General features: G+C 44.2%; 2 protein-coding genes across 4 annotated transcripts; one reads left to right on the plus strand and one right to left on the minus strand.

Annotated features, from left to right (window-relative positions):
• Positions 1-5316: 5316 nt before the first annotated feature.
• On the minus strand, positions 5317-8123 carry POLE3 (DNA polymerase epsilon 3, accessory subunit). Its single transcript, XM_022578978.3, has 4 exons — positions 7816-8123; positions 7630-7715; positions 7161-7279; positions 5317-6888 (listed from the first exon to the last, which is right to left on the minus strand). The coding sequence occupies exons 1-4, from the start codon at positions 7879-7881 to the stop codon at positions 6716-6718; spliced, it is 444 nt and encodes a 147-aa protein (XP_022434686.1). The 5' UTR covers positions 7882-8123; the 3' UTR covers positions 5317-6715.
• On the plus strand, positions 6965-25154 carry C6H9orf43 (chromosome 6 C9orf43 homolog). Of its 3 annotated transcripts, XM_089913643.1 has the most exons (13): positions 10886-11103; positions 11207-11357; positions 14673-14730; positions 16291-16382; positions 17990-18056; positions 18814-18968; positions 19641-19791; positions 20169-20229; positions 20502-20560; positions 21025-21112; positions 23337-23416; positions 24096-24162; positions 24375-25154. In XM_089913643.1, the coding sequence occupies exons 1-13, from the start codon at positions 10953-10955 to the stop codon at positions 24584-24586; spliced, it is 1392 nt and encodes a 463-aa protein (XP_089769769.1). In that variant the 5' UTR covers positions 10886-10952; the 3' UTR covers positions 24587-25154. The 3 variants fall into 3 exon arrangements, with proteins under 3 accessions (XP_089769767.1, XP_089769768.1, XP_089769769.1); XM_089913641.1 differs by lacking the exons at positions 20502-20560; positions 21025-21112 and adding an exon at positions 6965-10031 and having other exon boundaries at positions 10904-11103; positions 24375-25087; XM_089913642.1 differs by lacking the exons at positions 20502-20560; positions 21025-21112 and adding an exon at positions 6965-10031 and having other exon boundaries at positions 10904-11103; positions 24096-24153; positions 24375-25087.
• Positions 25155-25720: the final 566 nt, after the last annotated feature.

Below are 25720 nucleotides of genomic sequence, written 5' to 3' on the forward strand. Positions count from 1 at the left end.
CCTGAGGTGTTCTTTATAGCCCCTCTTTTCCCAGCCTAGCGCATACTTGGCACTGGTTGTTTATTGAAAGAATAATTAGATGTCAAGGACATTAAAACAACACCATAGTGCCTAACACAATAAGTCCATTTTTGCGGACTGAGCATTTTAAAGTTGCTGAGTTCAGCACCAGGCTGCCCTCCAAGTTTTCAGAGAAAATTTATTCCAGCGTAATTTCTCAGGGCTTACTCACTCTGTACCATAGTTTGGGAGATGTGATGTGAAAGACATGGGCACTTTGGAAAGGCTCCAAGTCTGATAGGGGCATCAGACCTGTCTATTACGGGTACAATGAGAGATTTGACCAAAAGTCTGGGGGGGAAAGATGGGGCAGGAGGGCTCTGGTGAGGCTTATGGGGCTTGGGTGAACTGGTAGCATCAGATGAGTGAAATAGGGGTCAGGATCAATACCCTAGCAAATTAATTCCTTTTTCCCCCCCTAAATATTTACTTACTTATTAATTTGGCTGTGCCGGGTCTTAGTTGCTGCATGTGGGATCTTTAGTTGTGGCATGCGGGATCTTTAGTTGTGGCATGTGGGATCTAGTTCCCTGACGAGGGATTGAACCCGTGACCAGGGATCGAACCTAGGCCTCCTGCATTGGGAGTGTGAGTATTAACTGCTGGACCACCAGGGAAGTCCCAGGAAATCCTTTGTGAAAGTGAGAGGGGGATTATTGAAAAGTCGACTTTGAACTGTGAAGAATGTCTGAGGGTTGTATTACACTTATTCTCAGATTTTATTTCTCAAAATCTGTACCCCAAACCTGTTTTATACCTCCTTATACTCCAAGTCTAAGAGGTAGAGAGGCTTAATGCTGGGAAAATATGACACTGCTTAGTTGCCAGCTGCTAGAGTTCTGATCTGTGTTCCAATAAGGAAGGTGGTGGAAAGAAAGTAATGCTTTTTTGTGCATTAATGAGTTAGGGACAGTACCATACATTTTACATTCACTTATCTAATCTTGATGACAACTATGTTACTATCCTCATTTTATAGACTGGGAAAATAATTGCCAGGAGATTAATTTGCCCCATGCCACACTGGGATTTCTCTTCATTGCCTGCAAACCATATTCCTTCAACTCACAGAGGTAATTACTATTTTTTCCCCCAGTTTAGATCCCCTGCCCAGCAGGTCTTTCATAACACCTCTCCTGGACTTCCCTGGTGGTCCAGTAGTTGAGACTCCATGCTTCCAATGCAGGGGACATGGGTTCAATCCCTGGGCGGGGAAGTTCCGCATGCTACATGGCATGGCCAAAAACAAAAACAACAACAAAATACCTCTCCTATCTCTGAGTTTATTGATAACTAAAAATAATTAGTACCATTGGATACCTCCAAGATCCCAAACAGGGTGGAAAATTTAAGAATGTTGCTGTTTGGTGTAATCTATTTTTCCCATGTCACTCTTATTCTTGACTGAGAGACCTGTTCCCACTTCTTGCACCACCCCCCCTTTAAAATATAATTTTACCTTAATCTGTCACTCTTATCCATAAAAAGTATTGTAAGTGCAACGACATGACTCTTAAATGTAACGCTGAGCAAAAGGAGTCAGACACAAGAGAACATATTGTATGATTTCATTTATATGAAGCGCAAACCCAGGCAAAATTAACCTGTGCTGGAATTCAGGATAGTGACTACTACTGGGGGGATAGGAAGTGACTGGAAGGGAGATTGAAGGTTCTTTTTAGGGTGCTGGTCATGTTGTTTATTGATCTCAGTGTGACTTTCATAGATATGTTTAATTAATTAAATTTTTTTCTTGGCTGCACCTGTGCTGCTTGTGGTGTCTTGGTACCCCAACCAGGGATTGAACCCGGGCCCTTGGCAGTGAAAGTGTGGAGTCCTAACCACTGGACCGCCAGGGAATTCCTTCATAGATGTCTTTAGTTTGTGAAAATTTATCAACCTCTACTCTTATTTGCACCTTTTAGTATGTATATTCTACTTACTAAGTAAAAAGTAAAAAAAAAAACCCCAAACTCCCACTTTATTGAGTGCCTTCCAGGTAGGTACATGGCACTGGGCTAAATGCTTGTGAAGAGCATAAAAAGAACCAGATATTAGTGGTTGCCAGGGGCAAGGGGAGGGAAGCATGGGGAATAACTGCTTGACTGGTATGAGGTTTTATTTTGGGGTGATGAACATGTTTTGGAACTAGACAGACGTGGTGGCTGTGAATGTGCTAAATGCCACCGAGTTGCTCATTTTATAATGGTTAATTTTGGGCTTCCCCATTGGTGCAGTGGTTAAGAATCTGCCTGCCAATGCAGGGGACACGGGTTCGAGCCCTGGTCCGGGAAGACCCCACATGCCGCGGAGCAACTAAGCCCATGTGCCACAAGTACTGAGCCTGCGCTCTAGAGCCTACGAGCCACAACTACTGAGCCCACGTGCCTAGAGCCCGTGCTCTGCAACAAGGGAAGCCATCACAATGAGAAGCCCGCGCACCACAATGAATAGTAGCCCCCGCTCACCACAACTAGAGAAAGCCTGCACGCAGCAACGAAGACCCAATGCAGCCAAAAATAAATAAATAACTTTATTAAAAAAAAAAGGTTAATTTTATGTTCTGTGAATTTTATCTCAATCAAAAAAGGAAATTGGTTAACCAAATTCAATATGGGTTTTTTCTTAGCTTTGACAAATGTACCATGGTTATGTAGATTAACATGAGGGCAAATTGGGTGATGGTTATACTCTGCTACTTTTCTGTAAATCTAAAATTGTTCAAAAATAAAGTTTAGTTAAAAAAAAATAGAAGCAAGGCAGTGGGCCACTGGAACGGAATCCCAGCTTTTATAAATTAGTGGTAAGTCACTTCTCTCTGATGAGCCTCAATTTCCCATCTGTGAAAATAGGAGATTTTTTTGTAATTTTGCATGGGTAAGGATGGTAATCCTCCCACCCTCCAAATCCAAATCAGAATCTCTAAGCATGAAGGGCTGTGGTTAAAAACAGAGGAGAAACATTACCTTGGCCTAGTAAGGAAACTTCAAAATCCGGATACCACTACAGGATTGAGAGAGGTGTGGTTGGGAAAAACTGGCGGATGACCTCATTCTTCCCAGTCCTTGAATTCTATAGTTTTAAGTTATAGTCCCCACTCGCAGGAAACATGATTTTTCTTAGGTAGTCAAAGTTTGGTAAGAACTAGGGTCGTGTGGAAGAGTTCTTTGGGGGATTCATTCTTGACTGGAGCCTTATGTTGGGGTAGAAACATGTTACAGAAGGTCAGGTGAGCCCACCTTAAGCAGGCTTTGAATAACAACAGGTCTAGGTATGGATTTGACTTAACAGAAAGCAGTGAGGGACTGCAGCATAGCAATGTTCCAGGAAGATCCACTTGGCAAGCAGTACACAGAGGAAGCTAGGGGAAGCAGAGATGAGGCAGGAAACTGAGCTCAAAGGAAGCCACAGAAGTCCAGATGGGACTTGAGGGCTTGGCTGAGTGGTGCTCATGGGAATTAAGAAACGACATGTTAAAAAAAAAAAAAAAAAAGAAATGACATATTTCTAGGGACTTCCCTAGTCGTCCAGTGGTTAAGACTCCATGCTACCACTGAAGGGGGCTCAGGTTCAACTGAGATCCCACATGCCGTGCAGCACGGCCAAAAAAAACCACCAATATATTTCTAGATATATGCCCCTATGTTCATCGTGGCACAGCATTCTTTACAATAGCCAAGATACGGAAACAACCTAAGTGCCCACCAACGAATGGATAATGAAGATGTGGTGTATATATACAATGGAATACTATTCAGCCATAAAAAAGATGAAATCCTGCCATTTGTGACAACATGAATGGACCTTGAGGTTATTATGCTAAGTGAAATAAGTCCTGTGGAGAAACACAAATACCGTATGATTTCACTCATATGTGGAACATAAAAAACTAAAACAAAACCCCAAATAAATTAACAAACCAAACCAAACCTACAGAGAACCCAGCAGCAGTTACCAGAGTGGGAGGGGCAAGGGGGAGGGAAAAATGGGTAAAGGGAATCAACAGTATGGTGATGAATGGAAAATAAAGTTTTGGTGGGTAGCATGTTGTAGAGTATACAGAAGTAGAAACAGAATGTTGTACACATGAAACCTATGTTATAAATCAATATTACGTAAATTAAAAAATTACACAATTAGAAATTAATATAGAATGAGCAAACTGGAGTTAAACTTGAACTATTTTGGTAATCCTTAAATAATATTCTTCTGCTCCAAAAGCAATCAAATACTTGGTAACAGTGCCTATGTCTAGTAGAAGCCACAGAGATTAGTCTTTATCACACAGAGTACAAATGTTACGCTGTGTATGTATCCAGACTTTACATTCTCCTTAGGCTACTATTATGAAAGAAAACAGATTATCTTCGACAAGATTATAAAAATGATTCCTTTCCTATTCTGAAGCTGCTCTGTTAATTCAAAGGGAAATGAAAATATGTATGGAAGAGAAAAACAAAAATAAAAACAAGGCCTTGCTGTGTACATGCCACTGTGCTAAAAGTCTTGTTATCTTTCAAAATTCTCCTTTTAAGGTAGGTATTAATACTGCCAATTTAGAGATGAAAAAACTGAAGTTCAGTGTATTTAAAAAAAAAAAATCATTTGTATAATAACCAACTATGAAGGACTCAGTGTATGCTGTTTTCCCAGAGGCATATACTGTGACATTGTAACGAACTTGTAGAAATAGCATCAATATAAATTTCAAGGGAGAAATAAGAAATATATTGAATAGCTTTGTCTTTCATAGAAATATAAATGTGAGAGACAGGAAAAAAAAAAGAAGCGATGTTTCTGCTGTGGAGAAGGAAAAAGCCACTGGACCTAATGAGCGTTGGGCTTGTGTATCTATCTGTGAATTATGATTTGAAACAGTTAATAATCTAGAGGTAATACAGTGTCATAGCTGAAATCATGGAGATATCAGCGGTGTTCCTTCATAGGATTTAAGAGTTAATACTTGAAAGCATTTAAAACAGTGCCAGGAATACAGCAGGGACTCAATAAATGTTTGGAGTTGTTGAGCATCTACCATGTATATGACCAGCACAGCCCTGGGAAGCTCTCACTGTGGTTGAGGAGCAGCAGCGCCCCTGATTGTTGATGAGCCGCATCTGCTGGTCATCCAAGGTGACGCAGGATCCCATATTTATAAGGGTCTGGCTCAGTCCACACCCCAAGAACTGTATAGAGCATGATCAGTGATCCTCCCCAAAAGCAAACTTACAAACAAGAAGGATTAAAGAGGAGTCATCAATTTTAACAGGAATTTTTATTTATACAAAGCATTATAATTTTCTCAATATTCTTCACTCATTTATCAACAAACTTTCCACTGTATTCATTTAACAAATTAACAGTGTCACACTACATTTCACTACCTTTCAACCTCCAAGCACTCAACTTAGAGACGAACAAAAAAGTGCTCGAAGCACCAAATGGAAAGAGAAGAAAACTAGGAAAGGTTAACAGAGATACTTCAGAAGCAGTTAAAGGGGATGGGTTAGGGGAGGAATTAGATTCCTGAGCACCATCAGATTTCCCTTATGGTTCAGAGAGGTTTACAAAATCATTTTTACAAGACATGAGATTAGAACTAGGGAATCAGAGGAAACCACACTTTGGGATATTAAGCAGGTCATCCAAGTTCCTGGATTGGGAGAAGTGAGAAAAAGAGGGACAGAGAAAGTGGGAATGGGGAGCAGAGGAGAAGCAGAACAGAGACAGGAGGTGAGAAGCACAGAGGGAGAAAGTTGTGCCTAGAAGAAATAAAGTCTGGAACTTGTCATGAATTGGAATAATGAAAAGCCAAGTCACAAGTCTAGGAGATGGACTACAAGAAGAGAAAGCCTGGAATTTTATACCTTCCAGGAGGTGACAACAAATCCTGAAGCTGTACAGTCGCAGGCAGTGAGGTGCATTTAAGACTAAACCATCTGTTTTACAAGAGTAAGACGTTGGCAACCTTACTTGACTAATTCTACTCTGTTGATTTAAAAGCGTTATGTGCCGAGAACATAGCCACCCAAGCAGGTAACATGCCTATAGGCAATACAGAAGGGGTCCAAGCCAAGTGAGTCTGTAGAAATCAAAATTCAGTTAATGTTACTGTCAAGTGAGGAAACAATAGAAAAGATTTCATTGTTCTCTCGAACCCTTATAGTAATTTCCTAAAGCTAAGCCATTCTGATCACCTGAAATAAGCTAGTATTGCCAAATACTGTACAATCGAATAGGCTGACCATGATCAAACCCCAATTTTTCCTGAGCCTTGACTGCCTCTGTGATCTGGAACACAGTCGGCAGCATGGAAGTTATTATTTTTTTGGGGGGTGGGGAGGGAACTGGGGATCAACAGCTGCCTAACTATACGTGTAAGTAAACAAGAGAGATCAAATTGACCAATTAAATTAGCTGTTCAGAATCTCTCTTGCCAAAAAGTCATAACCTTGAGACTGATTAAGCAAAACAGGATTCCGCTACTCAGATGCTCCGAGTCTGGGAAGCGCTGGTTTTGATGATAATTCTGATGATAATTCAGTTTTTATCCCGATCTTCTGCCTAAGACTACTCTGCCCAGCACGAAAATGCTTCACACAAACGTGTACGGCGTTTCAGAGTGGTACCTTCCGAGCTGCGTCTCCCCATCCTCTCAGTTGTCCACTTCCTCCTCTTCATTCTGTTCTTCTTCCTCCAGCCTTTCCTCATCTTCATCGTTGTCCTCATCCCTGCTCTTGTCTTGCTCTTCTGAATCTGTTTTTTTGTCTTTGTCCTTCTTCTTTTGCTCTGAAGCTTCCTTCTTGCCTTTTTGCTCCCTCCTGTAAGCTGTAAGGATGAAGGGGAGGGAGTTAGGAGGCAAGGCTGAACCAGACTGCAGCAGCTAACTCCACTGCATAATTGGAAAAGCTGAGGCACAGAAGGAAAAATAACCCGCCCAGCACCACAAACAGTTATGCGGTGGTGCCTGCCATCGGAGTCGCATCCAATACTTTGCTTACCAGACTTAAAGGCACCCCAGCTGATAAAGACTTAGGGCCAGGTGAGCAGATCATACAGGATGAACATCTACTTGGATGAGAAAACGAAAGGGTAGTTACCTTCCAGAGCTTCTTTTAACGGGGTCACGAACCGCTGAAACTCCATCTCCTCCATGGCGGAGAGCACATCGCTGGCATTCAGTGTCTTGCGTTTCCCTTTCATCGCGAAGTTGTTGGCACTGAAAGAAGAAAGATTAAGGGCTGTCAGATGCCCTCTTGCCGCGTACGGAGTGGGTGGGAAAAGGAGCACCCAGAAGTGGCACGAGAAAGCCTGCATGCACGGATTTTGGTGACACGGTAAGTCCCTCCCTTACCTGTACAAAAGGGTTAAAGCAAAGTTACTGTTTTCTTATTTTGTTTCAGAGATTGCAAGACCTGGACGAGGGCTCTGAACCTCCCTCCACTGAGGTAGAACATAATTCCTGGGGTTTGCGGGCTCCAGGCCACGAACTCCGAACCAGTGTGTGTGTGGGGGGGTCTCTTTACGCCTTATGCCCAGCTAAGCTCTGGCTAGCTCTGTCCGCCTCACCAGGATGTGGCGTACAGCACGAAGACGCTGGCGGCGCGGGAGATGGCGCTCCGGGCCTCCTTGGAGATGCTGACACCGTCCGGGAGCTGTGAGAAAAGCGCGGGTGAGCAAAGCCATCGGCCCAGGACCTGTTTTCCCCTGCCCGCTCGTCCGCCCCTGGCCCGTCCGCCAGCCGGAGCTGCTCACCGCCTCCTTGATGATCCTGGTGATGACGGCATTGGGCAGGTTTAGGTCCTCGGGCCTCTCCGCCATTGCCGCGGCCGGGGCCCAGGCCTCAGACCTCCTCTTCAGGCAGCTACAGCGTCCGGACTTCCCGCGTCGCCACGGTCTGACCCAACGAGGCTTCCGTCGCGCCCCGCGTTGCCCACACAGTGTCCCACAGTGCCCCGCGCGCCATAACCTTCCTCCTCCTCCAGCCCAGCTTCCGCCTCCAGTGGCTGGTGCTTCCGAGCTTTGCACGCTGCCATGGTTTTGGCTCGAGGGATTTCCGTCCGGCCTCACCGGCACCTGGCGTCCCTTCCCAGGCTCGTTTCTCTGCTTCACGCCACCACCGTCTCTGGAACTTTCTTAGTAAATGAAGTATGGCTCACTGGCTTTCCGTCCCTTTCCCATAGTGCTCTGCGCTGCTGCCTGGCGACGTCGCAGCCTGGTGGCTAGCGTGGGAGACGGAGGCGTGGACTGAGCTGGTGGGGCGGGGCTCCTCCCGATGAGAGGCTGGGCCCATCGTTCACTTCACCGCGGGTCGAAGAGTGGCGTTTTTCTGTGGGCTTAGGCCGCTTGGCTTCCGCTTTGGTTTCGCGGAAGCGCGGCCTTCCAAGGCCGCATTCTCCCACTTCCCTTTTCCGGAACGAAGCGGGAAATCTTTTTTCAATTCTGCCGGCGCAAATGGCCACCTCTAATGTTTTTAGCCCTCTCGACCTTGTAGTAATGGTATTAAGAAAAACTATTACCTAAAATTTTTTTTTTAACGCACACTACTTTGCCAGCACCGTGCTAGGGCTGGCGACATAGAGATGGGCATGACTAGACCTCGGGGCTCAATTCGGGCTGGTCAGGTAACAAAAGGGCAACACGCAGCCGGTTGTAAGAATAATGTAACATTATATTCGCATTCAAAAACAAACCCTCTTACAATTGTATTTGCTTTTTAGTTCATCGAATTGTTTATCGTGCATCTTTCCTAGTAAAAAAACATTTCCATGGTTTTGCAGTGGCTTTTTAAAAAAAATTATTTACTTATTTTTGGCTGCGTTGGGTCTTCATTGCTACACGCGGGCTTTCTCTAGTTGTGGTTCTCTTGTTGCGGAGCACGAGTGTGGGCTCTAGTGTGGGCGTCAGTAGTTGTGGCTCATGGGCTCTAGAGCACAGGCTCAGTAGTTGTGGCGCACAGGCTTAGTTGCTCTGCGGCATGTGAGACCTTCCCTGACCAGGGCTCGAACCCGTGTCCCCTGTATTGGCAGGCGGATTCTTAACCACTGCCAGGGAAGTCCCTGCAGTGGCTTTTTGAGTTCTACGATTTTCCTATTACATTTGTAGCAATTGTCCTCACTCCCGCAAAGCAGAAACGCTTTTTTTTCTTGAAACCTGCTGTCTCAGGTCACCCATAGTTTTCCTGTTTTTGACAGTGACATGAACACGGAGAAATATTTCCCTATTATAAAAAAAAACAACAGCAAATGAGATGATAAATGGCAACTGAAACTGCTTCAGTTAGAGATTATAGGGTTTGGTGGGAGAACTGTCCACTTGGCTAGAATACACCTGGTTTAAAGATGTCAGGAAGTGCTCAGCTCCAGCCAGTTGCTATCTAGTTGGAATTGGGCCCCTGTGTTGTTAGATATTTTAATTTTTAAGAGGAGCCAGCAATCTGGACGTTATGGACTATTTTCATCTTTGCGTAATGGCTCAAAGTGCAGGCCAAACAAAACAAATCATAGGCCAGGTGCAATCCCAGGCCAATAGTTCGCTATCTTTGGTTTAAATTATAAGCACTTTAGAACAGGAACTTATTTTGTTCTTTATTGTTCTCTATGCCCATAACAGGTCCCCTCACATATTTGGTAGTCAATAAATGTGTTGAGTAAAAGAAAAAAGAAATGGACACTGTCTTTAAAAAGTTATTAGGGATCAGGTGGTACTGATTGCCTAAAACATTTCTAGAGAGAGAAAGATAACATTTATTGAGCACCTGTTTTATATTATACATAAAAGTACATTATCTTATTTAATGCTTCTATGATGCTACTTAGGGATTTCCCCTTCTCTACTTTATAGGAGGAAACAGGCTGAGGGAGGTGAAGTAACTTGCCCAAGAGCATACAGCCAGTAAATGAAAAGCCAGTGGCTTCTGATGCAACTGTGGGTCGACTGATTTGCTGTTTGAGCAAACCCATTCATTTCTGGTGGGTATTTTAGCCGCCTGAGTGAGAACTGGAGCATACTGAAAATTGAAGCATCTCTTCCAAAAGTTTGAGCCATTTAAAGCACTTCTGTGACTCAGCCGTCGCTCAGTATCCACAGAGGATTGGTTCCAGGAGCCCCTGTGTATAACAAAATCTGAGGATACTCAAGTGCTATGTACATTACTTATAATTTGATAAGGCTTTTTGGAGATGGTGGCATCTTCTCCCTAATGATTAATGAAGGGGAAAAGGAAAGGATGCTAATATTTATTTTGAACTATATGCCAGAACTTTTTTCCTCTCTCTCTCTTTTTTTTTTTTTTTTGCGGTACGTGGGCTTCTCACTGTTGTAGCCTCTCCCGTTGTGGAGCACAGGCTCCGGACGCGCAGGGTCAGCGGCCATGGCTCACGGGCCCAGCCACTGCGTGACATGTGGGATCTTCCCGGACTGGGGCACGAACCCGTGTCCCCTGCATTGGCAGGCGGACTCCCAACCACTGCGCCACCAGGGAAGCCCTGTGCCAGAACTTTTAATGTCCATTAATTAATTGTTGTGGTGATCCTGTGAAATAGACTTATCCTCATTTTGCAGCTGAGGAGACTGAAGCGCAGATTGGTTAAATCTCAGGTCACTCAGTTATTAATTTAAATGGTCAGTTAGGAGACCTTCTGGAGTCAGTCTGAACCCAAACTCTTATTACTCTACTCCATGCTGAGATAATTTCATGCTTGCTTGTTACCCAATTCCTAATTATCCTGTGACCACCATTTATATGTTTCAACAAATATTTCACGCTTTGAGTGCAAATTAATATCTGGACTGCATGGCTAATGTATAGTATTCCCTAATTATGTGGTGATTGTTTTTCCAGAGGGCTAGAAAGCTGCAAGACTGGCTTTTGTCCTAAACCATTTGTAGCTATGGACTTGCCAGATAAAAGCCAGTGGGATGAAACTACCTGTGACCTGGCTGTTTGTCAGCATCCACAATGCTGGGCAACTCTCCGCCGAATTGAGAGGGGCCACCCTCGAATTCTGGACTCCTCCCGCAAATCTCCTCCGGATGCTGAAGGTGAATTAACCATCCCTGTCTCCTTCCGTACAAGATCCTTGAATTGTTTCTGTTTGGCTCCCTTTTGACATGTTACATGTTTTCCTCTGGTCTGGTCTTTCAGACAGACTCCCAGTGCTCACCATTGTAAACATTGCAGATTCCTGCTTCCAGGCCAAGAGACTTGCTTGTGGTTATTCATCAGGATTTACCTTACCCAAGGCTCACTCTTTATTGTCTCAACGTTCAAAGTTTTACTCCAAATTTCAACGCAGGTAAATTATCATGGAATCTTCCTTAAAGGGCTTATGACCTCAAAATTCTGGGTTAACTTCCTTTGCTCATGCAGTAGACTTTGAGAAAGCTAGATTAAAAATGAAACATTAATGGGAGTTCCCTGGTGGTCCAGTGGTTAGGACTCGGCTCTTTCACTGCTGTGGCCCGGGTTCAATCCCTGGTCGGGGAGGTGAGATTCCTCAAGCTGCATGGCGTGGCAAAAAAACCCCCAAACAAACCCTCACTTAAAGGAGTGATGAATAGTTAGTGGGAAACAGAAAGAAAGTGTTCTTTTTTATTTTTTTTTTAAAAATTATTTATTTATTTATGTTTGGCTGCATTGGGTCTTCGTTGCTATGCTTGGGCTTTTCTCTGGTTGCGTCGAGCAGGGCTACTCTTCGTTGCGGTGCATGGGCTTCTCATTGCGGTGGCTTCTCTTGTTGCAGAGCATGGGCTCTAGGCACGCGGGCTTCAGTAGTTGTGGTACGTGGGCTCAGTAGTTGTGGCTTGTGGGCTCTAGAGTGCAGGCTCAGTAGTTGTGGTGCACGGGCTTAGTTGCTCCACGGCATGTGGGATCTTCCCGGGCCAGGGCTCGAACCCGTGTCCCCTGCATTGGCAGGCGGATTCTTAACCACTGTGCCACCAGGGAAGTCCAAGAAAGTATTCTTACTTGTCTTGTAGGAGTTGGTTAAAAGAGGGGAGGATGTATTAGTTTTCTATGGTTACCATAAAAAATGTACTATAGGCTGTGGATTAAACAACAGAAATTTATTTTCTCACAGTTCTAGAGGATAGAAGTCCAAGATTAAGGTATTGGCAGAGTTGTTTTCTTCTGAGCCCTCTCTCCTTGGCTTGTAGGTGGCCATCTTCTCCTTGTATCTTAACATTGTCTTCCTTCTGTGTGTGTCTGTGTACTGATCTCTTCCTACAAGCACACCAGTCATATTGGATTAGGGCCCACCTATATGACCTCATTTTACCTTAATTATCTCCTTAAAAACCCTATCTCCAAATATAGTCAAATTCTTTTTTTTTAACTTTTTTTTGGCTGTGCTGGGTCTTAGTTGTGGCACACAGGATCTTCGTTGCAGCACACAGACTTGTGTAGTTGTGGCATGTGGACTCTTGGTTGCGGCATGCATGCAGGATCTAGTTCCCCGACCAGGGATCGAATCTGGGCCCCCTGCATTATGAGCTTGGAGTCTTACCCAGTGGACCACAGGGAAGTCCCCAAATACAGTCACATTCTGAGATACTGGGGGTTAGGACTTCAACATAAGAATTTTGGGGAACACAATTCAGCTCATAACAGGGAGGATCTCATCAGCTTCTGTGGGTCTTGAGAAAACTGTGTCCATATATGCTGTTTTTCTTATCTTTTATTTTTAGGTATGAAATTATTTGTAAGCTCTCGAAGGCAGAAGCAGTGGTTTCCTTTTGAATCTCCTGCAGAGTCTAGGCGCCCAGTTAGAGCTTGCTGATGTTGGAAACTAAGGGACGTGTGTCTGTGGAAAACGTAGACTTAAAATTCAAAGGCCCTGTTGCCTGGAATCAAAACACTAATGGGGGCCCTTATAGTGGTTTCTTATTCCTGTTTGATTTAAGCAGTGCTTGATGAGTTCTGTTAGGCTAAAAGGTAGTATAGGAGAGGGTAGGACTACTTTCTGGTTTTCTGAGACTTGGACGCTGAGAAAATGGTGGCTTCTTGCAGTCAGGGCCTGTCAAAGCAGACTATGACATCATTTGCTTAGTTGCTCATTGAATTCAGAAATATATCTTAGTGGGGTCACTTTGTTGTGTGCTGGGGATATTATGGTAAACAAGATACGGTCTTTACCTCCAAGGGGCTTTCAGCCTAGTTGGGGAGACAAAGAACCATTCAATGTGATGTGTGTGGTGAGAGGAGTGCCCCTTTGGTATGTGGAAGCACACAGGTAGGGCTCCTAGCCCAGGGCACTGTCTTCTGTACAGATGACATCTGTGCCTAGACCTGAAAGCAGAGCAGCCTAGTAAAGTGGGGCTTATAGGTGGGTAATGCATGGGAAGAGAGTTCTAGACTATAGCACATGCAAAGGCCTGGAGGCAAGAGGAAATTGTTTACATATCAGGAAAGTAGCTCATTGTGTCTAGAACAGAGAGCAGGAATGGTCAGAGATGAGGCTGGGGAGCTGGAGTAAAAAGTAGGGGCCTGTGTCTCGGAGGACTTGATAAATCAGGCCAAGGAGTCAGGTCTTTATCTTACACCTTTTTGCAATATTCATTCATTTATACATTTAACATGTTTTTAAAAAAATAAAATAACAAATGATATGAAAATATAAAGGGTTGATATTCTTTTTTTTACTGTGGTAAATATACATAACATAAAATTGACCATTTTAACTATTTTTTAAAAAAAAATTATTTATTTTTGGTTGCATTGGGTCTTCGTTGCTGCGTGGTGTGCGGGCTGCTCACTGCGGTGGCTTCTATTTGTGGCACGCGGGCTCAGTAGTTGTGGTGCACAGGCTTAGTTGCTCCGTGGCATGTGGGATCTTCCCGGACCAGGGCTTGAACCCATGTGCCCTGAATTGGCAGGCGGATTCTTAACCACTGCACCACCAGGGAAGCCCTTAACCATTTTTAAGTGTACAGTAGCATCAAGTACACTCAACAGTCTTGTGCAACTATTGCCACTATCCCCTTCTAGAACTTTTTCATCATCTCAAACAGAAACTCTGTGCCCATTAAACAATAACTCCCCTTTCCCTCCTTCCTGTGGCCCCTGGTAATCTCTATTCAATTTTTTTGTCTGTATGCATTTGCCTATTCTAGGTACCTCATATAAGTGGAGTCATACAGTGTTTGTCCTTTTGTGTCTAGCTTATTTCACCTTGCATAATGTTTTCAAGCTTCCTCCTGTTGTCACATTTTTCAGAATTTCATTCCTTTTTAAGGTTGAAAAATAGTCCATTGTATGTCTGTGCCACATTTTGTTTAGCATGTTTTTGAACATCTACATCAAAGTAACTTAATAAATTTCTGTCGGTGGTGATGCAACTATCTGTAGTTGGAGAGAGAAGCACATAGGCTGTGAATTCAGTTTGATGCAACAACAAATCGTTGTGGAGTGTTTGCAATGTGCAGCGTCTGGAGGCTGTTCCAGGAGAAACAAACAAAACTTAAGGCGATGCTGAGACCCTACATTCATTTGGTAGGAATTAAGCCCAAGGGTTTCTGTATATAAGTAAGAGGCTTTTCCTCATAGCACTAATTTTATCATTCCACTTAAGTCTTTTGTGACTCTGTTTCATGGTTGGAAACTCATTTTTTAGGCCTTGGAAGGATTTATGTGACAGAGACTTAATACACCGTACTAACAGATCTCCCAAAGTAAGTCACAGATTAAAAAAGGTACTTCCTCAGCATTTTCTCTTTACTAGTGGGAATAAAACATTTGCCTTTATTTAACGTTCAGGAGGACTATAATCTGAATAATGATGATGATCACTGTCTAATATTGGGCCCTTACTGTGTGCTGGGCTCTGTGCTGATGCCTTTACATGTTATACTGTTTTTAGAGATTGATTTGAGGTAGTTTGGCATAGGTGAGAATTTCCTATCTCTGTCCTGCATAGAGCATGTTCAGCTACTAAGTAGACACTGTCATCTCATAATACAGGGAAATTAGAATGCCGGAATGTCAGATCTAAAATAAGCCTCAAGATCGTCTACACTCATGACTTTCAGAGTTTTTTAGCTATGACCTATGGTAAGAGATACACTTTACAACAAAATATCATGGAACAGTCTTTACCGTAACTATGAGCGATATACTCTGAAGTTTTCTATCCTGTTCTATTTCATTTTAAAACCGTGTAGGCTGTGATTCACAAAATTTGATTTCGTGACCTATGAATAAGTTGCAGCTGCAGTTTGAAGAATATTGCTATGGTCTATCTCATATATCTTACAGTTGAGGAAACTGAGGCCCAGATAGGAAGTGATTTGCTGAAGCACAGCTAGTTAGGAGAAGAGCTAAATTTTAAGAAGGAAAAAACCCTTCTAATTGTCTACAATAGAGATTTACTATTTTTTGCAGTCCTACTGGATGTCTTATATTTTTCCCATAAGATCCTTCACTTTTCATGTGGTGGAGAGTAAGGGTAAGGGACCAAGAGAGGGTAGATGGGTTTGAAAAGATGAATGTACAAATCACTTACCTCTTTGACCTCTTCAGAACGAGAGGGTTAGATTCAATTAGTTTTAAGTTAATTGTCTAGGATAATACACGTGCATGGTTCTAAATTCAAAATGCATAAAAGGGTTTATGGTGCAAAAAAGGTCTTCTCTGTTCCCCCAAGCCAGTTAGTTCCTTTTCATGGGGACAACCTTATTTTTAATAGTTTTTTTTTTCCCTGCCTGAATCCTGCCAGAGGTATAGAATAGATGATTTATAAGATTTCCTTTTAAATCTAGGATCCTAAATAGTGAAATGTGAAAAAATTTATGACTTTAACTTTTATGTAGATGCTTATAATTGTAGACAGGCTGTAAAAGTAGAAAACTTGCTTCTGCCTCTATCGGTTCTCTCCCTGCTCCCAGACTGTGTTGTTTTATCTGCAGGGGATCTAAGTCTCTGTAGTGCAGTGGGCAGAATGAGTAGTGTTCCCTTAGGTAAGCCCCAAGGTATCCTCCTATGAGGTGGGGTTGGGAGTTGCTAAATGCTACCCTAATGTGGCAGGGAGACAGGGGACACTATACACTTACCAGTGCTCACTCTTGCAGAGTACCTTTACTGATACCTAGTTTCTCGGAGGAGCAGTATGAAGATATTTTGGGGATCGGAAATGTTTTTTTTCTTACCATCTTCTGAACCACCATACCTTTTGGTTAGCATGATGATTCAGTCCTTATCCCGGTACATACACAGGCTTTATATCTTTCTCTTAGCTATCAGTGCTAAATTTGAATGAGACACAACTTCCTTGTCCTCAAGATGTAGGAAATATGGATGTAATTTGGATCCCAGAGAAGCATATGAGGTGAGTATCATGTCGAGAACTTGGGAGTCTTCAACTCTTGTGTTCTACAAATGCCTATCGTCCTCTACAGATCTTCTCTCTGTGACTTTTTTTTTTCTTTTTTAAAATTAATTAATTAATTTTTGGCTGTGTTGGGTCTTCGTTGCTGCGTGTGGGTTTTCTCTAGTTGTGGCAAGCGGGGGCTGCTCTTCATTGCGGTGTGTGGGCTTCTCACTGTGATGGCTTCTCTTGTTGGGGAGCACTGGCTCTAGGGCACAGGCTCAGAAGTTGTGGCGCACGGGCTTAGGTGCTCCACGGCATGTGGGATCTTCCCGGACCAGGGATCAAACCCGTGTCCCCAGCATTGGCAGGTAGATTCTTAACCACTGTGCCACCAGGGAAGTCCCCTGTAACCTCGCTTTTAGCTACCTCATTGCAAGAAGCAGGAGGTCAAGCAGAGCAGAAGGCTATGGTCTCTTGTATTTGCCTCTTGCTACACTGGAATTCTTGTTAGTACACTTTGAGATTCATGCTTTGGGAGTTTTCTACATAAAATTCTACCTGACAGTAAATAGCATACAAGATAGGGCCTAATGTATTTGTGAGGTTTGATTAAGAAACAAATGCCTTCTGACTATCAGTTTTTCTTATTAGCCATCAGCAACTAGTAAAAAAGTTTTCAGTGAAGGCTGTGAATCTTTGGTCTCAACCCTAAGGACTAGCACACTGGTACAAAATAAATAGCATATATATAGAGCTTGTGTACAAAGCAAGCGTGACAAAGATCATTTGGCGAAGGTCCAAAGGCTTGCTAATATTGGCAATCATTGGAAGAAATTGGTTTTTCTTTCGTGACTGCTGAGGCTTTCAGATTCTTTTTGAGTGACTGTTTAGAGATGATGAGACTTTATTTTCTTTAAAAAATTCCTGTGTATGCTTCTTTATATGCATTTTGTGTGTGAATATATATGGTGTAAACAAGAAACCCCTAAGGATTTATTTCCTTTCATGTAAAAGAAGCCCAGAGTTGGGTGGGCTGGGGCTAGTATGTCAGCTCCATGAGGTAACCAGAAGCCAGAGCTCCTTCTAGCTTTTTGGGTCATCATCCTTAGCCCATGGCTTCCATCTTCTTAGGTGCTTTCTAGGGCCTTTCAAAGTCTAAGCTGACTGCTAGAGCTTCAGCCATCATATCTGTGTTCCAGGCAAGAAGGAGGAGGGAGATGACAGAGCAAAAAATATTTGAGCACCTCTGTGCTAAGCAGTGGAATTCAGTGGAGAACTAAATACTTTGTCCCTTCCTCCTGGAGTCTTACGGTGGTGGTGGGATTCAGACATTATAGACATTGCTGCACCTAAGTATATAATTACTAATTTGGATGAATACTATGAAAGTAAGTAACTGGATTGTATGAGAGAACGGTGGGGAACCTAGTTCAGATGTGAGGGCGAGGTGGGGGTGGGGTTCTTGTTTTTAGCAGCCTCTGGGAAGCGGGTACCCCTGGCTTCCCAGCCAGCCGTCTTAGAGTACTGAATGGAGGATGGAAATCTTCATGTTCGTCATTCATACGTATCCCTGATGTTTCTGTTTAAGATGTCTGGGAATAAGTTGTGGTTATTCTTATTTCAAGTCCAGCTGAGAAGAAGCATATTATTCGCAGCCAGGATGGGGAGATGAAAAGAAAGAAATCTACAGGGGTAAGTTTGCTGTTTTGGCCAAACCTTCATGATATTACTCTGCAGAGTTTATTTTTGTTTTCCTTTCAGGTATCTTCCCCATTCCCCCATGCTCTCTTTAAACGAACAAAATCTGCTAAAGAAAACCCCTCTTAAGGAAGGAATAATTACCAAACCATCTTCTACTCCGAGACTCTTTTCCCCTACCTCCTCCTTGTAGGAAGGTAAAAGAACACCTTGAAGAGATGTTAGGAGGAACTGTTGGGTATTCAGAGGGAATTTTTGGTTGATTAAAAGCTAATTTTCATTGTGATGGGAATAGAATTTCAACAGACTAGAAGTTATAATGGACCTGTGCTTCTAATTCTAATTCTGCCATTTATTGGGTAAATGTAGCCTTGGGTAAGTCACAGAGCTGGCAGGTTGCTATGTCCAGGAGAATAGTGTCTTGGCCCATTTTGTTTGTTGCTGAATCCCCAGCCCTAGCCCTATGCCTGGCACATAGTTGGCCAATAAGTATTTGTTCAGAACCTTTTGGGGAAAAAAATGACACAAAACAGCTAATCCTCGTATTTTCTGAATTCAACAGTAGGATTGAAGAGCCAGATTGGGAAAAATGTGGTGGGTCTGGTAGTGTAGAGGAGGTGAGGATGCTGGAGTAGGTCTGGAAACAAGAGTTTCCCGTGGCAGCGTTGTACCGGGAAGCTGGAATGCTGATGGGACAAAGTGGCATTGAAGAGAGCGCTTCAGCGAGTTCTTTCCATCATTTCTCTTCCAGAAACACAAGTCACCTCGGGACACAGAAGCACAGTTGGGACTTCCAGGGATGATTGTGCCACCTCCCTCCCCAGTACACTTGTTTGAAGAACTAAGTTCAGAACGTGTACCTTTATGGAACCAGTATGACATGTTACCTCAGGATCTACCGAAGGAGTAAGTACCATGTAAGCCTGTGGGAGAAGCAGAGCGTCTTCGTTTCTTCAGAAGCTGAGGAGGGTCTAAGCAGAGTGCTCTTTCTGAGGAGGGAGGGGAGAAAACTGCCACCCTCCTTGCTCACTGAGTTCTTGGACTTAGTGTGCAGTGATGACAGTAATCACCCCCATTTATTAAGTCCACTTACATCTGCCAGGCCCTGTGCACACTGCATATCTTCTCTCATTTAAACCTCCACTGGGAGGTAGACATACTCTTCTTTCTGTAGATGAGTTACGGGTAAGTGGGAGGCAGAATGGATGTGTGGTTTGGAGCGAGACAACCTTTGAATTTTGTATTGAAATTTACCGCCTTTGTGAATTTTGACTATTTAGTTAGCATCTTTCATCTTCATTTTCCTCATTTTAAAAATGAGGATAATAATACCTGTCCTTAGGGTGTGGTAACGATTCAGTGGTATAAAACACATGAGCCTGACATATAGTAAACACTTAATCCATTCAGCTACAATTATCGTACTTGCATCTCAAAGCCATTACCGAATGAGCACCTGTTGGTACAGGCCTTTTAAGGCCCAGAGTGGACATGTCTTCAAATTTGGAGCCTTTTCATCTCTTTCTCCTCAGCCAAGAAGAGCTGTTGCTGACTTTCTGCTGTCTCTGTTCCTTGCAGCCTCTTGCTGGATAAAGGAAAAACCATACCTTATCTGGAGATGCAGACACAGTTGGCCATGATGAAAAAGAAACCTCCCCTGGAAAAGAGCCGACCTTACGGTGCCATTTCTGCTAAGATGCATTTATCTGTACACTGCCTCACCCTGCAAGTAAGAGCTAGGGAACCTCAGAGGAAGAAGTCTGTATGCAAGTCCAAACTCATCTCTCCTCAAGGCTGGAGGAGTTAACATTCTATTTCTTCTTTCTCTTCTATCCTTCCACTCTGGATCCAGGCCCCATAGATGGGCTGGGCTGTTATGTAGGTGAAAGCAAATGTACAGGGAGAGGTTTTAGGAGAGCAGCGTTCTCTATTTCTTCTGCATTTTGCTTTCCACACCTTTCCCCTCTCCAGAGCCCCTGGTACAATGCTGCACACATTGGCTTCTCAAAAAATGTTTGTTGACTAGTTGTATGAATGCATTTGGGGATACATTTTGGGAAAGGGAAAGACCTACAGTAGAGCTTTTCTTCTTTTTTTTTTCTCTAGAGACCAGCATTGAGATATCCTGAACATTTGAAGAAACTATATTACAACCTGACAACAGAAGGTAGGTTTTTCTCGTGCTGCTAGATCTCCAGGTACCATTCGCCGTCAGCCCACATTTCTTAATACTTGATCTTGGTCCCATGTTTGTGGCCACAGTCTTATAGGGTCACATGTAGAACTCAGAAAACTGCAGCTTCAAAAAGCACCCACTCCCGGCTTGGTCCTGACCAGAGAGAGAGTGTCACCATTGGGTAGCAGAGCACAGCAAGCAGCCCCGCGGAAGGGTGGGAGCTGTCAGGGAGAAGAGGATTGAGCTGGCTCTCTGGTCACCAGGTTACAGGAAGCAGCAGTGGCAGCAGCAGAGGAAGGTGAAGACAGCTACTGGGAAACAGGTAGAGTGGCAGCGAGGGGACCCCCAGGACCTGCTAGGATTCGAGCAAGTGGGTGATGCCTGGAGCAGGAAGGGATGTATGAGAGATGGGATTCTCCCTGGTGTCTGCTGGTTGTAGATGCAAAGTTCCTGTATGGTTATAGATACTAACTCCCTTCCTTTAAACCCTTTTTTTTTTTTTTTTTTTTTTTTTTTTTTGGCGGTACGCGGGCCTCTCACTGTTGAGGCCTCTCCCGTTGTGGAGCACAGGCTCCAGACGCGCAGGCTCAGCGGCCATGGCTCACGGGCCCAGGCGCTCCGCAGCATGTGGGATCTTTCCAGACCGGGGCACGAACCCGTGTCCCCTGCATCGGCAGGCAGACTCCCAACCACTGCGCCACCAGGGAAGCCCCCTTTAAACCCCTTTTGAAAAGGTTTCTTCACTTCCAAAAATCCTAATTCAGTTCCCCCTCATGTGGGTTTCAGGAGGCTAAAAAGAAATCCAAGAGTGAACCAGGGAGCCACAACAACTCGCATAAACGTTCAGGTGCCATGGTTTATGACCCATGCTGTGGTAAGGAGAGTGTATGGGTTTGGGAGTGACAGAATCCCAGGACCTAGCTGAGGACAGGAAAAGCTGAACACGTTTATCATTTGAGGACCTGCCTTTATCAGGCACTCGGAATTCCCCTTGGAATGCTTTGGTTTGGCTGGTCTACCATGTATCATCCTTCCATCAAATATTTACTAAGCAAGCAAGCTGGTCCAGGTGTCTGCTTCACATGGGGATTTGAGAGATGACCATGAACATGAGTCAGAGTCACTTTCCCCTCAGGTCCTACTTTAGTAAAGGCAGCGGTTTGAGGATGAAGAGCTAGCCCAGGTTATTGAAGAGAAGAGCCCTGAGGGCCCATCGGCCAGTAAGGCAGGGAAGAGCCAGGGTCCCTCACCAGAGGGCTGTGAGAGTTCTAAGCAAGCAGAGTCAGCCGCTTCTCAGCCATAGGTTAAAGTCTCAGGAGGCTCACACTATCTAGCCCCATCCAGCAGGCAGGGGCTAATTCTTGACAGGCGATCCTTTTCCTATGGTGTTCATGCCAGAGATAAGAGATTCCCCTTTTTGGAGTTCTTACCATGTCTGAGCTGAAGGATATACTTGCCCTGGTCCCTCTGACGTTTCTCAGCTTGAGTGCAGAATGGGAGGGAGGGAGAAAGAATGCCCCTAAACCTTGGAAGATTTTTCTGCCCTAAATAGACTGGACATTGCTGTCTGTAATGTGAAATAACTGTTTAATCATCAGAATTCACTCTGCAACCCTGGGGCACTGAGGGCTCGGGTGAGATGTTTCCTGAGAAGGATGCTGTTCTTGGTTTATCTCCCGTCCCACTCTGCTCTCTGATACCTAAAGTGTCTTCTAACGTGAAGATCTAAGAAGGCTCCTGACCTTCACATGGGAGGTAGACAGAACTGGGGCAGAGGTACTTGTCCAAGGTTAGCCCTGCATCCAGGGTGATAACCAGTCCCTGAGTTTCATTCTGGTGCCTTCTGTTCCTCTTCCTGATGCCTCCAATAAGAGCAGCTTTGCTTGGATGACTGGGGGGCCCTTTGAATTGTGTTCTTAGAGCAGTGGCTTGTCTTCCTTGAGCTGAGAAAGGCCTCGTGAAAGAGATGATTTTTTGTTTCTTTTTGTAAAAAATTTTTAAGCTGCGCCGTGTGGCATGCAGGATCTTAGTTCCCCAACCAGGGATCGAACCCGTGCCCCCTGCCCTAGGAGCATGGAGTCTTAACCACTGGACTGCCAGGGAAGTCCTGAGGTTATTCTTGCATTGGATCTTGAATATGTGTGAGAGTTTTCCCAGTATGGACGAGAATTCCTGGAAACAGGAATAGGCTGGGTAAAGGCATCTTGGAGGAGCATGGCTGCAGGGAGGAGCATTGAGCAGTCTGACGTGGCTGTGGGGTCAGGTGTTTAAGGGAGAGAGGTAAATCAGGCCGAAGAGCCTGCTGAGATGTTTGATCTTTATCCTTAGTGGTCGTCGGTGATGCTCTACCTTAACGGTGCCCTGAAATCAATTGAGGAGCTTTTAAAAACCTAAAACCCAGGCTGCACCCCAGACCTGTCAAATCAGAGTTTCTGGTGTTAGTATCCAGGCCTCGGTGGTTTTTAGAATGCCCCAGTGCTTCCAGTGTGTGGCTAAGGTGAGGACTAGTGCTGTTAGGGAGCCAACACAAGTGCCGAGCAAGGGAGGTCCTTGATTAGCGTTCCCTTTACCATCATACCTCTGCTGGCAGATTGGAAGATGTTCATTTAAAGAAAGGGAAACTGAGAAAGGAAAGAATACGTGCATTTAGGGACTAGTTGGGGAAACATCTGATACAAAAGAATCATAGATCTAGAGTTTTTTCTGGAGGGAGGATGTTCATTTTAAGAAGCCAATATAGGTATATAGGGATGGCACAAGAAAGTAAGAGCAGTATTCATAGACTGAAAAGGTAGACTTAGAGGTTCTTTTGCTACTGTGATGTACAGGCACCTGCCCCTTAGGTTTCATGGAGGAATCCTGGATATTTTAATACAGACTTTATCTTAATCGCTAATTCTGTAATAGGTGTGGTCACAGTCCCAGGTCAACAGAATCACACGTAGAACTCAGAGGGCTTAACTCCCTTTTACCTGCCTCTAAGGTTCTGTATTGTCCTGGATGGGGAGTCACCTGTAGACTAGGGATCAACTAGAAGTCCAACAATGGGGTATGAAATACCAATAAGAAGAGAATTGCATTGATTTTGTGGTCACTAGGTCACAGAACTCTACCAGGTCGGGAAAGTGACAAAAAACAGCAGCAGCAGGTGAAGATAGAAGGCCGCACCTTGAAACAGGTGAGAGTGTCTGAGGGCCATTCTGCTAGGGCTGTTTCAGTTGTCTGTCACTGTATAACAAACCACCCCAAAGCAGAACCATAGTGGTTTGCTATTTCTCATGGTTCTGTGGGTTGACCGGACAGTTTTTCTGGTCTTGCTTAAGGTCACTCATGCAGCGACATTCAGCTGGAGGCTGGGTTGGGGCTCTTGGCCAAACTGTCTTAGTTCTCTTCTATGAGGCCTCTCCATGTGGCTAGTTTGGGCTTCTTGACAGCATAGTAATCTCATGAAAGCACTTTCCTAGGGATGGGCCTGGAACTGGAACAGTATCACTTCTGCCACATTTTATTTGTCAAAAAAATCACAAGTCTAGGCCAGATTCAAGAGTAGAGGAAATCAACTCCATCTCTTGATGGAAAGAACAGCATGTGCATACAGGAATGGGAGGAATTCTTGGCAGCCACCTTTGGAGGCAATCTACCCTTAGTTGACAGCTGGAAATGTGGGAAACTGGGTTCTGGCTTCATCTGGTCAGCCTGGAGGTCAAAGAATGCGTGACACGAGCTTCTCTCTTCAATCTCAGGAGGCGGCATTTGTTCTGTCTTAGATATTAATTTCTCCTAGAAAAGCATCTTTTAGAAAAGCCCTTTGTTTCCTAAAGTCCTGATTCAAGTTTCCTTACACGTATGAATTTCAGGATTCCACAGAGAGACCACAGATGAACTGCACTAAGAAAAACCTGGATTCCTTCCCCGGTAGGAAAAGTAAGATACTAGGGTGGAGGAACCTTAGTAAGTGACTGAGGACAGGGAGAGCTGAACCTGTGCTGACCAGGATGGTTCACCTCCCTGGAGGGCAGAGCTCTCATCCCTCAGAAGGGTCCTAAAGACATTCCAGCCCTTCCTTTCTCTCTTGATTTTTCACAGTTAGTTGGGAGAAGGCTACAGGTGCAATTAATGGCTGGGTCTTTTTTTAGGTCCTGAATTATCCACAATAGAATGCACTAACAAGGACATCAGGACTCAGATGGAGATTTTGCTGGAAGCCCAAGAGAGGACCCCAAACAGTACTTCTAGAACAGGCTGGAACCCTGAGCTCAAACTGCTGAGGATTCCTCAGGACACTGATGAAGAGGATGAGGAGAACCAACCCTCTGGGGTACAGAGTGAAGAGTCTCTGGAGGCATAGGCGGAAGGCATCATGGGGCAGCCTTATTCCAGAGCAGGATGCTTGGATTCCTGAGGACAGTGACCTTGGACATAAGGGCAGGAAGGAGAGGGGACTTCTACTTCCTGGAGCCTCTACCGGGGTCTGACCTTAGGGATTCTGTTTTCTTCATTCACTTCTACTTGCTTCTAAAATAAGCGAGGGAGAAAAAGCCCCACCCCTTTCTAACTTAGACTCTTTCTCTTCCATTAGGGCCAGGATAATTTTAGTGATTAAATACAACTGCTGCTTATCAAAAGACTCATTTCTCTGTTTCTGGGTCACTTTTATCTCCTCTCTGAAACTGAAAGGTTTCTAGTTACAGGAAGATGAATTTGGCCTGTGGGAACCCCTACTGTGTTGCTTTTCCTCTTATTCCCTGGAAATGGTTTATTTTGAGGATGGCATCTGCATCGTTATCAAATAACATTCATTGTGCTGTGTGTTATGTGTAGTATTCTTTGTGTGGTAGAGGACTCATATTAACCTAAAAGAGTCTAAGGATTCAGTTCCTAAGTACTGAGTCTACGGGAAAATTTCAGTGATGTTCATAAAGACGCAGAATTTCAGAGTCTCAGGGTTGCTTGTACTTGGTTTTTGGAAGGATTTCTAAAAATGTTTTTGTCCTTAAACTTTTTAGTACAGAAAAATTTCAAAATTACGTAAAAGAGAATAATATAAGGAAACTCAGGATTTAAGTCGTGGTGATTAGTACAGAGTTACCTTTTTTTTTTTTTTTTTTGCGGTACGTGGGCCTCTCACTGTTGTGGCCTTAGATTTGGGTAATAAAAGCCTGGGCTCCATGCCCCATGAGTTGAGGTAAGGGCAGTTGGGGCCCCAGTATTCTCAGCAGCTCTACCCAAGGTAGAGCTTCCCTCCCACAGTTAGGGTCTGGGTGGAAGAAGAGAGACTCCGCCTATGGGCTGTACTCACAGAACTTAGTCTCAGCGACAGGTAGCTAGGGGCAGGATGAGAAATGATGACGTTCTGTTCCTCCTGGAAAGTAGCCCTCTGACTTGGAACTAGGGAGTGAGGGAGCCCTGCATCCTTGGGCGCAGCAGTCTGGAGTCGAGTTGTCCCACTGAAGTGGGGGGAAAGGACGGGGGAGTGGGCCTA

The sequence above is a fragment of the Delphinapterus leucas genome, chromosome 6 (genome assembly GCF_059928025.1).
Source record: "Delphinapterus leucas isolate spDelLeu-1000000601 "Yukka" chromosome 6, BTC_Dleu_Yukka2, whole genome shotgun sequence".
In the NCBI taxonomy this organism is placed as follows: domain Eukaryota; kingdom Metazoa; phylum Chordata; class Mammalia; order Artiodactyla; family Monodontidae; genus Delphinapterus; species Delphinapterus leucas.